Here is a 17,351-nt window from a genome sequence, read left to right as displayed (position 1 = left end):
ACTGTTGGGGGCGTTTAGGGAGGGTACACATTCCAGATCATGACTGCCGAGCCTGCCCTGGCCACCCACGGGGAGCAGTGAACGGGGCTAGATGGGGTCTTATCAGGTGGGATGGAGGCACACGAGCTCAGGGGCTACAACAGAGCTTGGTGTCCTGAGTCTTAAGCTTTGAGAATTTATGACGGCAAGGATTTCCTACTCTTTCCTGGTTAAAAGTCAAGATCCTAGGAGACTGCCGAGTTGCCGGAGCCACCCGAGACCCTCTGAGCCTCCCGCAGACCCACAGGTATCCTTCTCTGGTCCTGGATGCATCCGGGAAAGATCCAGGGCCGCTGCACAAACCACGTCACCAACGGCCAAGCCACTGCTGGTCTCAGGGGCAGACGCGCTCTGCTGTGGGTGCGCGCAAACGCGGCAGCATCTCCCCACGAACCCACGCAGATCAGGCACCGAGCTCCATAACCCCTGCTGGCTCCAAGGAAGGGCTCCCACCTGGGGCTCCTGTGTGGCTTTCGGGCGGTTTTCGTCAGAGCCCAGAGTCCAGGAGCGATGGCATCCAGGCATCCGTCGCTGCTTTTGCACCATAGATGGAAGAGGGAAGCGCTGAGAGCTGGGACTGACCACAAGCACAGGGACCTCGAGGACAAGTGGAGACCCTATGATCTCAAAGGACTTGATGTTGTTTTTAAAGGATGAGGACCCTGTGATGGGAAGACACATTTTTGTTAGAAGAGCCAGCAGAAGGCCGCAGGTGGGTGGGGAGGGGTAAATGGGTGAATGGGTAAATGCCTCACCATTTACCCAAATGACTGGAGCGGCCCAACACAACCAAACGCGTCCCTGGGCTCAGGCTCTGATGGTGGGTCCCCCACACAACAAATTTACCAGCAAAACGTTTGCTTCATTGGGGAAAAAAAAGGTTGTTTTCCTGTAAAACCTATCCTGATTATCATCCGTGTGATAAGCCGATTGTCCGAGGAGATAAAAGGCAAAGTTGCTCTGGCTCATCCTTCTCCCCAAACAAGGAGCAGCGATCACACAGCAGTGTGACAAGATCTTACGTAAGAGGTAAAGTGGAAATGACAGCTGAGTTATAGACAAACAAAGGCCACATCATCACAAATCTATGAATTAGGAACACTGACGGGGGGGTGGGGGGCGTGCAGAGCCAGACAGTTGTTTTTCTGGTTTCATTTTGTCCAAATGTCATCGCCTCACACCCCCTTATAGGCAGGCTCGGCTCATGGCACCCAGCTCCAGTCCCTGGTCACATCCCAGAGTGACACTCAGAGGCACCTATAACGTCCGTTCCTCCCCCACGCCCACCCCACGAGGTGGATCATTGCCAGGTTTGCCTGCCCACACCTTGACCTTCTCTCCTGAAACTAACATGGCTTCCTGTCCATCCAGGTGTTGCAGTGGACACATGGCTCCTGCCCATCAATCAGCTCCTTCTATTGCTGGCCATGGTGATCCTGTCACAGAGGGCATATGACCTATGACAGCCCAATCTAGTCAGAAAAAATTCCAGAGATTTGAGGGGAGCGATGGAGAAAGAAGACTCCCCATGCAACCTGGAGGCTGGCGCTGCTGCCCCCAGAGAGAATCTGCCTGAAATGGGCCAGCCAGGAGGTGCACAAAGCCAAGGGGCAGAGGACACCAGGCCTGAGGATGTCACTGGAACTCCTGGATACAGCCTTACCTGAAGCCTCAGAGTTTTCCACATACAGGAAATACACATCTCCAATTTGTTATTCACGCTGATTTGAGGGGCATATCTAACACTTTCAAGGAAGCATCCTGGCTAATTTCCCCCATACCCCACCATATCTCCTTCTCTCCACCCCAAATGCCACTCCTCTTGGCCCAGGCCCTGTTAACCACCTGTCCAGGTATCATTAACAGCTCCTCAGCTGGTCCCCTGGCTTCCAGTCACTTCATGATCCATTCTCCAGGTCCAAGCAGCCTAAACAAAATGGGTCTGGTAGCCCCACCCCCAGGAGGTCTGGTCACCCCTCTCCCCCAAACTTTCCAAGGCTCCGCAACAAGGACAAAGGTGCAAGCTGGCATTTAGGGAGGCCGTCTTCTGGTTGTCAGCAGGACTTTGAAGTTTCCCTTTCTCCCTGGAGCCTCCAAGCTTCTTTCCATGCAGGAGGACCAGCAGCTCCCTGGCAAGTCTGGGAGCCCAGACCTCACCTTCACAACATCAGCGGCTGGTGGATGTTTCCGGAACACAGCCTCAGCTGTCCCTCTCTTTCCCCCGGTCATGGGAAAGAAATGTGGCTGACCGCAGACAACAGTCCCCTCGGCAGAGTCCCGACAGCACCCCTGGTTCCCATCCACCACCCACTGTCAAGCCCGCCCGACGACTGAGCAGAGGCTGGGAACCGCTGCAGCCCTTCCTGGGTCTGAGCGGCCCGGCCCGGACATGGCTCTCCGGTCACCACAGCGCTGGCAAACCTCTGAAATGACAACACATTCCCACGTAGCCTCCCGCATTTTGTCGAGCCCCCAAGATTTCATTTAAAATCCATTTGATATGAAGTCATCTGAAAGTGACAATAGGAGCCTCCAAGGGACGTCTACCCAGACACCGACGCAAGGACTCTGGAGATGAAGCCACAAAGTCAATTTGCCTCTTGGAACAAACAGGCAGATCCCAGCAGGTCCTGTCTCCATGTCCGCCACAGGGAGAGGCCTCTGCCTGACCCAGAGGTGGGGACCGTGTTTCTTAGCCCCCCACTGGGCCGTGTCATGTCCCGGGTGAGGCATCTAGCCGCAGGATGGCTAGAACAGCCTTCCTTCCATCAGACAAGCGTCTGCGGGGAGCCCACGCTCGAATGGCACCGACCGCTGGCTGGGGCTGGCTGGGTCCGGAGCACGGAAAGCACTTGGCCCCTAGACCACCCACACCTGGGGCCCCGCACACAGTCGGTCCTTCACAGATAGCGACAGATACCCACTCGAGCCTGCTTCCCTCATAGCCACTCATGGTCTCATAGGATTGTTCAGACTGGGACAGGAGACGTGCCATACTGTGGCCAATTTTCCATCTCAGAGGCTTACCTGGACATCCCGGTTGCTCTTCCCTTGCTGCTTGCCTCTCTGATGACTGAGTGCACCTGGAACTTGGCTTTCTAGCTCTAAAGCTGTGTGGCCATGGACCAGTGCCTTGACTTCTGATTCCACATCTGCCTCTGCAGATGAAGAATGTTCATCCCTCCCACATCGTGGGGCTGCTGTGAGGCTGAAAGGCAGCTGTGCTTGGGAAGTGCTTACTACAGTAAATGCTGAACAACACCTGGGCTACCGGTATGCGCCTCGCATCAGGAGCCCAGCAGAGAGAGTGAAACTCCCCAAGGGAACAGCCACAGAGCAGCTCTGGGTGCTGAGTCATGGGGAGTCCTGAGGGTGTCCCCAGAGCTCCAAGGTTAACATTCTGTCTCCCAGCCAGGGAGGGGGACTAGGGGTGTACCTGACCCACGGGGCGTCCCTTGGACCTAACACAGACCCCGGCATGCAGCAAGGGCTTGCTGCACCAGACCCAGAAGCTGGGGACACTGGGGGTGGGGGAAGTGCAGTTAAGCAATGGAAGACAGAGATGCCGGATGTTAGGGTACTCAGTTAGCCACGACTTTCCCCAGGGCTGGAGAGTTCGGTGAGTTTCCAGAGTGAAACTGTCTGAAATGTGTTTTGTGGTAAGTGGTAGAAAACCATCACAAACACAATTGAAGTGGGCTTTAATTGGTTTAAGCAACTGGGAAACCGGGGAGCAGAGCTGGCCCCAGGGAGCGGCAGACAATCAAACCTTCACTACATTTTCCCTCTCTCTCTCTCTCCCCTACCTTCCCCTCCCCTCCCCTCTCCACTCTGCGCACTCGGGCCTCACACTTCCCTGTGGCATTTAGACTTCTTCGGATCCATACAGCCTGTAAGCTGTAAGCCACATGAGTACGGACGGGAAGAGAGGGGATTGGCCATAGACGGCTCTAAACTTTCAGAACCCAGCCCAGGGACAAAAAGAGACTTTTGTCATCCCAGCCTGGTGTCTGTTCATGAACTCCCAGGGAAAGACTCCGACTGGCCATGCTTTAGGCACACGTCCTCCTGTCTGGCCGGGAGAGTAACACCTCTGATCCCCAAGCCAGGCTGGAGGACAGCGTAATTTGAGGCTATCCCAGAGTCACTCCAAGCATGGAAGGGGACAGTCTGCAAAAGATTTCAGGACACAGCCTTCCTCCTCTCTCTCGTGCCGTCTCCGCCCTGAGCCAACCCTGAAAAGCAGCAAGGAGAGCATCAGAGAACATTGTCTGGGGGACCGTGGGGATCCAGGGGGCCCGACACCATGCCCAAGGCCACAAATGCACTAAGCACCTCCCACCGAACTTGGAATAAAGTCTAAATTCCCCACGCCCACCTGCAAGGCCTGTTGGAGGGCCCAGCCCCCACGGGTGTCCTGCACTATTTCCAAGGATGGCCTCCCCACATTGCTTGTGTCCCTGCTCAAATGCCACCTTCCCAAGCAACCCTACTGAGAAAACTCTCTCATCCCACATCACGCCTTATGTGTTTAACACGCATCCCCATTGGAAAGTCTCCCGGTTTATTTGCTTACCAACCTGGAAGTTTCCTGAGGTTGGAACGAGTCCCATCTTGCCCCGATGGGTCCCCAGGGCCTGCTGGCCAGAGCCCAGCACAGAGAAGAGACTCAGCAACTGTGTTGGTTGAATGAATGAGTGAATGAATGAGTGAGTGAATGAATGAGTGAATGAATGACTGCTCAAAGCTGTAGCCTGCCTTAGGTGTCAGCCAGTGGAGGACAGGGGAAGTCTGCCAAGTGCCCCCAGATAAGAAAACAGATGACTGCATTAATCTGATGGAACAGAATAGTGAAGACATCACCTACCGCCCCTCCCCACCCAGTGCTCTAGTTTTCCTTCAAAACCTCCCGTCCAGCCGTCTATTGGCAGAGCCCAGGGCAGCGGGTCCTCCCCGGACAGCAAAGTCCTCTCCACATTGCAAGACCAGCGGGATGGGCGAGCAGGTCGCAGGTGATGACCCCACGTGAGCTGAGTCGGTACCTGGGACTTAAGTCACCAGCGAGACACCTGAGTTCTCCAAGCAAGCGCATCACTAAGCAGACTCCTCCCGGAGCACGGGGACTTCACCGCAGGGGCTTGGTGGGAAAGCCCCGGCCACGGTCACTCTCGACTCTGGCAGCCGCCCGAGGAGGACTCTTGGGCAATCTACCACCTTAACTTGCAAAGACCATGCGCGTCAGCCACACCTGGGAATCACAGCTGGTGCTTTCCCCTGGCATTCAGACAGATTTTTCACGCAGGGCTTGGGCTTTTCTCACAGCCTAAGAGTTGGCACAAGAGAAGCTGGAAAGGAAGGGGCAGGACAGAGGGAAAGAGGGAAACAAAATGTACCTTCAGCCTGGGGGCGGGGAAAGGGGGGAACCCCGTAATCAGGCCCAACGGTGAACCAGCCCGTGGGGAGCTGGGGGCAGTGGGAGGCCTCCAGCTTTGTTCTTCCTCAATAAAGCCCCATGGAATGATGTTAATTGTGACTTTAGGTATGTGGGGTGTAGAGGATCTGTAAGGTAGGAGAAGAGCCCTTTGGCTGTGACTGGGGCTAACATAATTGGGGTTTAAAGTCTAGAACTTTTGAGTTCCTTAAACTCTGTGAAGCCATCAAATACCTTCCCAGCAAATTGGCACTTGCATCTCCTTGTGGTGCAGTGGGGGTGATGATCACCCGTGCTGTGAGAGAGGCACACCAGCGGGCGGGGACGCTGGCTACACAAAGCATTCTTTGGTTAAAAAAAAAAAATCGTGCAATATAAAAGAAAACTGTTTAAGCTTAAAAATTGAAAAGAAGCAGTTGGCTCCAGTTGTTGGGATGTTTTATGAAGCAACAGCAAGATGAAAAAAAATAAAAAATAAACTATCCCAGAATGCTGAGAGAGGGCCAAAAATACTAATATGCAGGAACATGGCAAACCTTCTGCAAGATGTCAATATTTCCTTTGTCCCCCACGTACAGTCAGCAAGTATGGCAGTCCCTTTCCTCTCTCCGCTCTTCCCATGGGACCTCTACGCCAGATAACACTTTTTCCAGAAGAATAAAACTCAAGTACTAGGTAGAGAAACAGTGTCTGTCAGAGGTCCGTGAATGTCTTATTTCAAATATCATAGGGAGGGAGGCTTCCAACCCCAGAACCGGGAGAGGAGTTTATATAAAGGGAGGAGTTTCTATAAAACAAGTTAAAGCCCAACCACCAGAAATAAAAAATACACAGGATCTCCTATATGCAAATGTACAGCACTCCAGGCCAGGCCAGCAGCCATCCACAGCCCCTTCTTCAAAACTGACATCCTCAAGAAGCGAGCCCCAGTTCTGCTCAAAGCCCCGTTTTCATCTCCCCATGCTGCCCCCCAAACCCTCTGTGTCTCGGGCTGAGACAACCTGCTCCTCAAGCGACACACTCCATGTCTTGTGAGTGCCACAGCTCTGGCACCCCATGGAGCCCTTTATGTTTGCTCCCCCCTCCCCTCCCCGGCCTCCTAAGATCCCTACAAGTTCATCTGACAGATGAGGACACGGGCTCAGAGACGTTAGCCAACTTGCCCGAGGTCACCCAGTTGGGACACAGCAGAGACAAGTCTTGAGGCCACATCCAGTCCCAAAGCCTGTGTTTTCAACCTCAAGATGCTCCCCATCTCTCCTCCTGACCCCATCCCCCAGGTGTCCCCCGTAGGTATCTCTGAGGGGAGTTTGCAGGACTGGCAACTCTCACTCATCCTTCCATGCCTTTCCCCTTGGGCCTCCTTCCTGCTGTCACCTCTGCGGCACGCATCTCTCCCTGACCTGAGTGTGTATGTGCCTTTGCCCACTTGCTTCCTTGTCTGTCTTCCCTCCGGAGACATCGGCCCCTCCCCCGGGGGGGGACAATGACTTAGCAGGGTCTCGTCCCCTCCGAGATCCCCAGGTACATCAGAGGCTCTCAGCAAACATTTGGAATGAATGAATTCTCCGTGCCCAGCACATAGAGACAGTGGGTAAATGAATTTATTCTTAATTAATTATTTTAACAGAATCATCTTGGAAGCTTCCCAAGGGGGGAAGCGGACTTTGGCACTCCTACATGAGGGACCCTCCTCTCCCTGACCACCCACTATTCACATTACTTTCCAGGTCACTGACCCCCTGTTGGAAGAATGGCAGCCTCACAGAAAAGGCCAGAAAGAAAACCTCAGGCCCACCTGGACATGTGTCCACCTTGTGCCAAACCGGCCGGTCCACCAGCTTGCTTCGGCCATGGGCATAGCGTGTTCCTCACTCATGAATCAACCCATCCACTCTCCTCCCAGGCCCTCCCTGTCCCCTCACTATTTTGGCTGAGTGGGCAAAAAGGATCACCCCAATTTGGGGCCTCTACCCAGCACCTCCAACAACCAAGAAAAGCACCACATGCCTTGAGTGTGGGGAGCATTGTTATACAAAAATACTCCGTCCAAACAGCCCCATAAAGGCACAAATCTGTTGACGAGGGAGGAAGGAGGTCAGGGAGAGGAAGGTCGTGAGACGTGCCAGGGAGAATCACGGACATCTGTGCCCTCTCCTAGTGGCCGCGGTAATTCTCAGGGAGCGAACCCACAGGTCAGCAGAAGCATGCTGCCTCTGGTCGCTCAGTCCCAGGAGGCTCTGGGCACCAGCGGATCCCGTGCTTGCCCCCTTCCCCATGATGTCTGTCCGCTCACTGACATTAGACCCATTTTCCAGTTCTAGACCTATGACAACGTGCACTGGTGGAAGCCTTTGGGTCAATAAGTCAGTCAACAAACGATTGAGCACCCCAATTTTGAGGGGTTGGTGTTGATGGGCAGGAAGGGGAGTGTGGCTGTGCGGTGGGCGGGCGGTCTTATCTGAGTTTCACCGGGGGATTGTTCTAAAGAGTGAATGCCGACAGACATGCATGCGTTCTCCCCAAGCCACGGACAGGGGTACTCAGAACGGCACCGCGGTGGCCAAAAACTGGGGCCGCGAACAGTCTGCGGCAGGATGGAGTCCTCCTTGGGAGTGGAACCGAACGGTGATCATTTCCTAATCTAGGCGGGGGTCGCAGGGGTGTGTTCCTGCGACAGAATGCATGAAGCTTGGTACCCTTCCGATCGGTACACTTGTCCGTGTGCATACGTGCCTCCCATGTAGGCCTAAATTTTAAAGGGACCGGGGTGTTAGGTGTTGAGGTTTCCCCAGGGCTTCCCGCGCAGAAGGGGGGCTTCTGCCCCCCGGACCAGCCAGGTGGGCAGGGAGGAGGGCGAGGGGCTCAGAGGCTCAGAGGCTGGCAGCAGGCCCCGCCCCGCGCCAGGTGCAGCGGCAGCCTCCGCCTCCGCGTCCCGCGTTGCTGGGCAACCGGTCTCCCTGGCGACGAGAGACGCTGAGCCCCGGCCTGGTGCGTGCTGCTGGCTCCCGGAGCCCCAGCCCCCATGGCGCAGAAACCTCTCAGCACCGCTGCGGCCGAGCGCATGAACCTCGTGGCCCAGGACGAGATCTGGTAAATGCCCAGGTGGGCTGGGCCGTTCCCACCTCAAGGGCACATACCTGACGGCTTCAGGTTCCCCTCAGAGTCCTGGAGGTGGTCGACCTCCGAGCGCGGAGGACAGTGCACTGGAGGTGGTCAGGGCGATGTTAGGGACGTGAGCGCGACCAGAAAGCCTTTCTCCCTCTTCTCTCAGGCGCACAGCTAAAGATGAAAGATAACTGCATCTGGCTTTACAACCATCTGCAAAGCTTTGCTTGTTGAGAGCCGACTAAAATGTTATTTTTAAGATTTACCGAATTTTTTTTATAAAAAGGAAAACAAAAATCTTAATATTTGTTCAATTTGAATGAGAGATAAATAAGCCTTTTACATTCTCTTGATTCTCCTGCTTTTTAAACTGGTAAGAAATTTTAACTTAAAAAATCCTTTTTCTAAAAGGCTTATATTGAGCAGACATTTGTAATGGATGTTTTTATTTGATATTCTATTGAATTGCTAAATATACCATTTCTTTGAAGTTTTAACCAATATGGGAGGTTACTAATTTGGATGCAAGTAAGTAAAGTTTAGTAGCAGTAAAGCAGACCTGCATAATTCTTAAACTTGAGTTCTCTTGTTTGCCATCTATCTGATTTTTGCCATTTCCTTGTAAAACCTGTGTTAACCTCTTCATATATTTCTTTAAACTGGCTTTGTTTCACTCAAATTTATTTTTATAGGAAACTTTGTGTCACACTTGTCGACGGAAAGCCAGTATCGTTTGGCATAAAATATACAACTATTAATCTTTTTAATCTTTGTCTTTATCCAAGTACCTCCTACTTGGATATGTACAAAATCACCATAGCAGGTATGTTCTGTCAGTGTAAAATGCCCCTTCCTCCCTTCTCCACCAGATGAACTCTTATGCATCCTTCAAGACCCAAATAAGATGGCCCATCCCCTGTGAAGAGAGCTGGTTCAACCTTTAGACTATTTTTCGGTCCAATGTCCAAAGTGGCTATTGAGTCCTTAAAATGTTACTGGTCCAAATCGGAATGAGCTGCAAATGTGAAATACACAGCAGATTTCAAAGATTTCACACCCCCAAAAAGTAATAGTAAAAATGAACTTCATCTACTTACCTTCATTTTTTTTTTTTGAAGTGTGGCTGCTAGAAAGTTGTTAATTATGTACAAAGCTGGTGTTTGCACTCACATTACACCTCCATTAGACTAGACTCTGGTGTAGACGCTCAGTGCCCAGGGCAAAAAGCTCATTGAGGGACCTCCAAAACTTTGAGACACGGGGAGATGGGGGTGGGGGGCAGATACTGATTTCCAAAATGGGAAAAGAAACTTGACAATCAATGAGTGAATATTAAATTAGACGTTTGCAAAATGCAACACACCAGCTCTCAACTAGCAGGTCATTATATAAAAATAATATTGAATGTGGAGCAAAAGCAGGGCCAGGATTAGGGCGGGTCAAGTGGGGTCCCCTAGTGGGCAATATTTAAGGAGGGCTCATTCTCAAGGTCATGCAAGTGCCTGCTCTGCGCTTGCAGGACCCTGGGAGGGTGCACCCCCTTAAATTTTGCACCCCAGAAACCTCACTCCCCCTGCCTCACTCACTTCACCAAAATGAGGAGTCTTGTCCCTAGATGGCCCCTCAGGCAGACCCAGCCCCCAGTCCCATCTTCTCCCCAGTGTGCCACCCAACCAGGACCTTCTTTTGACACCTGTCTCCCTCAAGGGGCTCTTGCTCCCTCTGGCACCCAACTCCCTTCCTGGTGCAGAGTCACCATTCAATCAATGGGCATTAAAAATATGTAAAATGTTCCCCAGGGGACTGTAGGGTTTGCTACTTTGACCTTTTTCAAATACCGTCCAGCACTTACGAACTTTGTTTTTCAGGAAATACCGCCTGAAGTCTGAAACTGAAGCACGACAAAACTGGGCCCAGAACTGGGGATTTTTAACAACCCCTCTCAAGGAGGTAAATATAAATTTGATAAGCCCAGAGGTTATTGAATTGATTATTTCAAGGAATAAATGGTAAGGAGGCATAGACTTCCCAAGAATAAAGTTAGTGTTGCATACGAAGACCGCTAACTGAAACCTACAGGCTCCGTCCTTTCCCTAATTTATTGAGCACCTACTACATGCCAGGCGTCCTCCAGGTACTTCATCGGAACCAGCTCATTTAATCTGCACAATGACCCTGGCACAGAGGAGGGGGCTGTTTTACGCTCGTTTTGTAGATTGGGAAATTGAGCTCAGAGAGTCGCAAAGTCATGTAACTAACAAAGGGAGACACCAAAAGGAGAAGCTGGTCTGTCTGATTCCAGGGCCACTTGGCCTTGGGCTGCCCCATCTGTAAGAGGGATGAGAGTCCTCAGCTGCCTCCCTGGGCGATAGGTAAGTCCAGATGGGATGAGAAGTAGAAGCCAGGTGGATGTATGAGGGATTACTGGGAAGATGTTCTTGGTATTTTCCTAAGCCCGCTGGGTAACAAGAGCAGGAAAAAGACCAGGTGAAATGAATAGGGAGCCGTAGGGATGTCCACAAAGATGTCCAGCCCCATGCAGGGGGAGCCCCTATCAGCCTAGCCGAGGGCCAGGGGGAGCCCCCATCAGCCCAGCCCAGGGCTGAGCTTGCAGAGAGGATAAGTCCATATTCCCATTGTTCAAAAAGTCCAGAAATCCCCATGTTTAAATGAAATCTGAGTCTAGAACAGTGGCTCAGTTGTACAAAACACCATGCAGTTACCAAATGCCCATATGGGCTTCAGTGGGACGGCGGCCACCAGACTACAACCTTTCAAACCACCTCCAGGACATGACACCCAGAAGGCACATTTCCTTGGAGGGATGCAGAACCACATAAGACTTGCATAATTCAAAACGTTCACGATTCAAGGCAGCATAACCCCATTTGTAATTCAACCCCATCCCCCCATCTTTGAAATTATGCCATTCTTAATGAGGTTTTTTTAATACTTACAGAGTTATACAACTTGAAATGTTATGCATAAAATGAGTCCTTATTAATACAAAATGCATAAAAAGAGTCTATATTAATATTCCTTATATGTAATTAAATTGGGATTTCAAAGAGTTTGAAATTGCTTTAAAAATTTAAAGGGGGGGGTGGGAGCTCTCCTCTAATATTTTAAAGATTGGCCCTAAAACCTTGTTGGCAATTATCTATTTGAGTCCATAACCTGTGAAATTTTCTCCAATTATGACTCAGGAGCGTAAATTAGCAGGTTGCCAAAGGTGGTAGAGGACACAGCGGTGGGTGGCTGTATCGGGAGCCTGAGCGAACCCACCAGCCGGTCCCCGCTCGGCCCCTTTCTTCCTGTGGGGTTGCACCAAGCTACTGAACGTTTCTCAGCGCGGCTTAGGTCACCCGCAAAGTGCCGCGTTCTAGGGGGTGATGCAGAGAAGGCCCCCACTAACCTCAGTCTGACGCGGCCCGTCTCTGGGGTTATGTTGCAGCTGCTCGAGGGTGAAGAAGAACCCCCCTCCCCAAAGCCCAAAATCGAGCTTCCCGAGCGGTTCCGCATCCGGCCCGTGACCCCGGTGGAGAAATACATCAAGGTTCGCAAAGTCATTTTGAATCCTTGTTTTCCTAAGTAAGAAAGAAGGGTGTTCGCTCCAGGGGCACAAAGCCAACCGCCGAAGGTGAGAACAGAGTGGCAGCCGGCCGGGGGGAGGCCAGTTTCCACAGCCTTTCCGAGCCCTTCGGCGGGGAGCCCATCGGGTCACCGGTCTCAACACAGGCAGGAGTCACGGCCTTCAGCTCTGCAGAAGCGGAAGGAAGCCAGGAGAATGACGGGGTCGGGCCAGTCGTTCAGCAGATATTAACAGGGGCTGGGCTCTGGGCTCACACTGTTCGGACCCAAATCCTGCTTGGTGGCTCACCTTCCATGTGGTCTTGCACGTGACTCAACGGCCCCATGTCCCCTTTGCCCATGTACAGTGGGGGTTCACGAAAGCACCTACCTCGGCAGGCGGTGTCAGGGCTCTGTGGGATAGTGCGTGTGAAGGATCTGGAACCATCTCTGGCACTTTTAGAAGTGACAGGGACAGCTGTCAGCAGGCGCCAGGGACTCGGTGGGATAAACAGTGGCAAACAAGAAGACGAGACTCCAGCCACAAGTCTGGGTTGGGGGCGGGGAGGTGGGAGGAGAGGCCACCATGATACAGAAAATTCAACGAAATTGGGGTTTTCTTTTAAGATCTCACTTATTTATTTTAGCGAGAGAGCATGTGCACGTGCACAAGAGAGAGAGCATGAGTGGGGGAGTCAGAGGGAGAGGGAGAAGCAGACTCCTTGCTGAGCAGGGGGCCAGACATGGGGCTCAATCCCAGGACCCCAGGATCAGGATCCTGAACTGAAGACAGATGCTTCACCGACTGAGCCACCCAGGACCCCCCCCCAACAACAATATTGTCATTTGCTATGTTAGATGCCATGGAGGTGAGAGACAGGTGAGGTTTTGGAGGGCAGCAGGGGAAGGGCTGGTGCCCACGGAGCTGAGGACTGAAGGATGATAAGCATCCAGCCCTGGAAAGGCTTTCCAGCCGACGAGAAGAGCACGTACAAAGACCCTGAGGCAGAACAAAGCTTGGTATATTTCAGGGCAGCAAGGGATGCCATGAGGCTGGAGCTCAGTGAGCCGGGGGTGGGTCAGAGTGGGAAGGGAAGGGAGGCGGATGGAGACACGGGCAGGGCCAAATCCCACTGGACCTTGGGGCCTGAGGAAGGAGTTGAGCCTAGTCTGCAATGGGAAATCAGTGCTGCGACATGGTGAGGACTGCCTTTCTGAAAGATCCCTGTGATTGCCGAGTGAGTGACCGGCAATCCCATAGGGGAGAAGACTTGATGGTCTTCCCACCTCTGACCAGTCAGCCATGGACATGGGTCAGATGCCTCTAGAAACTGCTGAGCTGGGTACATCCCGGGCCTCCCTTCATGGGCCCGTGATTTTGGTCCTGGATTCTGCCCTCTGACAGGCTACAGACAAAGCAGTTCTGTGTCCTGATGGGAAGAAGGGATGAAACTCACACAAAAGGTGGCCGGGGTTGGGAGGAGGTAGGGTCTATGAATTTTCTTTTCTTGATGCATTCAGGGTCTGACAGAGCGGCTGGCACACGTGAGTGCTCTGTGGAGAGTGCTTAGTGCTGAGTGCTCAGTGGAGAGTTCTCAGTGCAGAGTGCTCAGTGGAGAGTGCTCGGTGGTGAGTGCTTGGTGGAGAGTGCTCAGTGGGATTTCTTGCTGATGAGTGCTCAGTGGAGAGGGCTCAATGGTGAGTGCTCAGTGGAGAGTGATCGGTGGAGAGTGCTCGGTGGAGAGTGCTCAATGGTGAGTGCTCGGTGATGAGTGCTCAATGGTGAGTGCTCCGTGGAGAGTGCTCGGTGGAGAGTGCTCAGCAGGTGCACGTCTGATGGCCAAATGAACCACTATGCTCCACTGAGATACGCTGAGAATGTCTCCCCCTCGACTATCCAGCAGTACAGATTTGCTGATATTTTAGAAATACAGCAAAATAATAAATTAAAATAATATATGCCCTGACTGTGGTTAGCATCTTAGGGAGCTCCTTCTGGATGTCTCACAATGCCTCTATCTAATGCCCACAAAAAATGCTGGCTCTCATTACCGGGTCGTGGTTGCTCACTGTACTAAGTACTTTACGTGGTCATCTCATTTTCACCGCGACCCTAGAAGTAGACGTAATCACCACCAAACCCCCTTTGTCCCAGGAAAACTGAAGCAGAGGGCCTCGGGGACAAGGACCTCGGTCCAGGTACTGAATGTCCTTCCTTGCTGAAGAAAAGGTCCCCTTCTTCCTCCTCATCCCTTCTTTGGGTGGCTAGAGCCTTTAAAATCGATCTGTTTTAACAGATGTCCTCTACCCCAAAAGGCATGTTCTGAAAAGCGCCCCTGCCCCCAGACTCTCGGTTTCCCACTCCCCCTTCCAGAGACCGGATAGGCAGGGGCCAGCGTGTTGTGTGGCTCTTTCGCCTTCTTTCCGTTCCTGCACTAATTATACCATATTTTGTGTATTTTCTGCACCTTTTTTCTCTTAGCGGTTTCTGTTCAACACCTCCTGTCTCAGAACACACTGACCTGCCCCGCGTGTTAGACTCAGATACGAGGCTGTCTTAGCACGAGTGCTGGGAGTTCCATTTCAGGTCGAAGGATGTTTGCATTTTCATTTTTGGTAGAGAATTGCTCTAGTCGCCCTTCACCGACAACGAACCAGCCTGGTCTCCCACAAGGCCCTGGTCAACAGCGTGTTTTCATCTCTCTGCTAACCCGGTGCATGAAACGGGCATCCCAGGGCGGTTTTCCCCCGCATCTCCCTTACGGGCTCGAGGCAGACTTGGAAGCGAGTCTGTGTCCCAAGGGCCCGTCTGGACAGGCAGGGAAGCACCGGCCCCTCCCGCATTTGTGGGTGACCTTCCCTGAATGTGGCCTCTCGGGAGATTAATTTTAGCGGTTCATCGAGAACATATGTTTGGGGGCTTTGTGTGCCAGTGGCCAGGACGCGCCCCCCACCCCGCGCCGCCGCTGCCTCGCGCGCGGACCCCTTGCGCTGAGGTTGCGCTCATCATCCCAAGTATCCGAAGCCGCTCCGTCTCGGTTCTCCTGTTCGAACAAATATTCCCCCGGGGCCTTCATTCGGACTGCCCTGTGAGAGCAGAACCGAGAACTCGTTTCGAACAGAAGGGGAGAAACAGCCCGAACATTTGCCCTTATTTTCCAAGTATTTCAAGTCTGTCCAAGGAATTGACAAATGCAACTGTGTTTCTTTCATCTCAGGCAGAACCTCGTTCCCCTTTGGATTTTAATTAAATTCCGATGCTTTTCATTCCGTGGTCCCTACAGTTTGGGGCGCGCGCGGGCGTGCGCGCCCGCGTACCCTGGAGCCTTCCGAGCCGAACTGGCCGAGTCCGAAGGTCAGGATCCCATCAGACGATCTTGCTCTGGGTGTTACAGAGGGCGGTGTGGACTGTAGTGTTCCGTGTTTCTACACCTCACTTTTTTCCCCCTTTCTACTCTTCTGTCAAATGAAAATTGTGTCACTGGAGGTCGTGAGTGGACGTGTTAAGCGTGACCAGATAAAGAAACAACACTCGGCGTTTGTGACTTTTCGGGGAGAAGGGAGTCTCGGGATCCAGCTGATGCGAGTGTGCTTGCCTCGGGCGCCCCTTCCTTCGGGATATGTTCTTTCCTGTCTTTTCCCCATCAGGCCTCCCACGCTGATCCGGAGGCCTCGTGGACAGCCCTCATGTCACCTTGGCCGCGGGTGGCTAAACCCCCCACCTTTCCATTCCAGGTCCTTCCATCCCCCCCAGTCCCGAAGACGACCCAGGGCTTCATCGGCTGGAGATCCGGGGTGCGGGGCCTGAACAAGTGTCTAGAGCATGATTATGAGATCAGAAGCTGCAAGGGGGCGTATGCCAGAGAGCTAGGCTGGCCCAAACAAGGCATCCACTGAGTCCAGACGGACGGCGGCCCCTGGGCAAGAGCAGGTCGACCACCAGGCACGCACTGTCCGCACCCAGGAGGAGGGGCGCCCCCCTGGGGTCCCTCTGCAGATGGAGTTCCCCTCCTCACTTGCTCAGCGGATGTTGCAAAGAACAGGAAATAACCCTTCAACCCTCTCTTCCAGAACATTCTCGTCACGCACTCATTCTTGGCTTATATAACGAATAAGGCAAAATGAATGCTCTGATTTTTTTTTTTTATATATACTCTGGGAATTCTAAGTATGGTTTTTCAAAAGAACAACGTGATTTAATTTTAAAAACAAAATTTTGTCTAGGGCTGTTACTGCTTTTGATCCTATACCTCTCACCACCTGTTTGTAACAAGATTGTTGATGGGGTCTCCGCACCCAGATGGTCCTGGACCTGCTTTTCAGGAGGAACAGAGCACTCGGTTGATGCCTCGATCCTCCTTTCCCAGGATATTTGCAGTAAGCCAACAGCTTTAAAGGCAGAAATGAGCCCAAGATTTGCCACTGAGTATAGATTTCCTGGAAAGGTTGGGTCTCCCAGGCTCCTTTAAAACCTACCCATGCCCCCTTACCTGTCCTGGCCACATTGTCACAGCACAGATGGCCACCAAGCTGGCCAGCCCGGCCCTCTTCCTTCCACCGTAGACATTTAACATTAACCTGGAGGCTTTGATCCAGGTGCTACAAATGAGGGACGGACACAGGGGTGGAAACGGAGGCATCCATTGGTGAGAGGGCCAGGAGGAAAAGCCCACATAGCTACAGGCCCCTCCCCCCAGACCCCAAGGAGCAAGAAAGGAGAGCATTTGGTAGAAGCTTCTGGAAGCTGGTTTGTGTAGGTTTCTGAGTAGCAGAGCTCAATGCCTTCTTCAGAGCTGGAGTGGGCACAGGGTGGGTTCCTCCCTCTGTACTTGACTGGGCCCAGGGGCACTTCTGTGGGGTGCAGTCTGCCCACGCAGCCCATCCACCCAAACTTCTCCTGTCGACTTTCCTATCCCGGTGTGGACGGACGTGCTTTACTAATCCAAGAATCCCTCATCTAGAACCTTCCCCCGACCTCGAGCACTGGCCTCTCTAGCAGGCTTCTAGATGGATTCCGTGACATTGAGGGCACCAGAGAGCAGGGAGACCGAAGTCCTGCTGAATCTGGGCTATCCCCTGCTAGAGGGGCTCAGAGCCTCTAAGTCCTAGAAGCCCCCAGCCGAAGAGCCTCTCGTGTTCAGAGACGTTGTTCTCTGTAAATCTCTGGAATGTGATTGCAGTGAGCAGCCTTCTTGCTCCACGG

The 17,351-nt window shown here is 52.7% G+C and overlaps 1 protein-coding gene across 2 annotated transcripts; it reads left to right on the top strand.

Moving 5' to 3' along the window:
- The first annotated feature begins 8,451 nt into the window (after nt 1–8,451).
- On the top strand, nt 8,452–16,098 carry CUNH20orf85 (chromosome unknown C20orf85 homolog). Of its 2 annotated transcripts, none has more exons than XM_032878696.1 (4): nt 8,452–8,563; nt 10,447–10,528; nt 12,033–12,134; nt 15,884–16,098. In XM_032878696.1, the coding sequence occupies exons 1-4, from the start codon at nt 8,496–8,498 to the stop codon at nt 16,043–16,045; spliced, it is 414 nt and encodes a 137-aa protein (XP_032734587.1). In that variant the 5' UTR covers nt 8,452–8,495; the 3' UTR covers nt 16,046–16,098. The 2 variants fall into 2 exon arrangements, with proteins under 2 accessions (XP_032734587.1, XP_032734588.1); XM_032878697.1 differs by having other exon boundaries at nt 8,474–8,575.
- Nucleotides 16,099–17,351: the final 1,253 nt, after the last annotated feature.

Source organism: Lontra canadensis, unplaced genomic scaffold (genome assembly GCF_010015895.1).
Source record: "Lontra canadensis isolate GAN:19392208 unplaced genomic scaffold, GSC_riverotter_1.0 scaffold65, whole genome shotgun sequence".
Lineage (NCBI taxonomy): Eukaryota > Metazoa > Chordata > Mammalia > Carnivora > Mustelidae > Lontra > Lontra canadensis.
The sequence above is the reverse complement of the archived record's forward strand: the minus strand, read 5'-3'. Positions and strand labels throughout refer to the sequence as shown.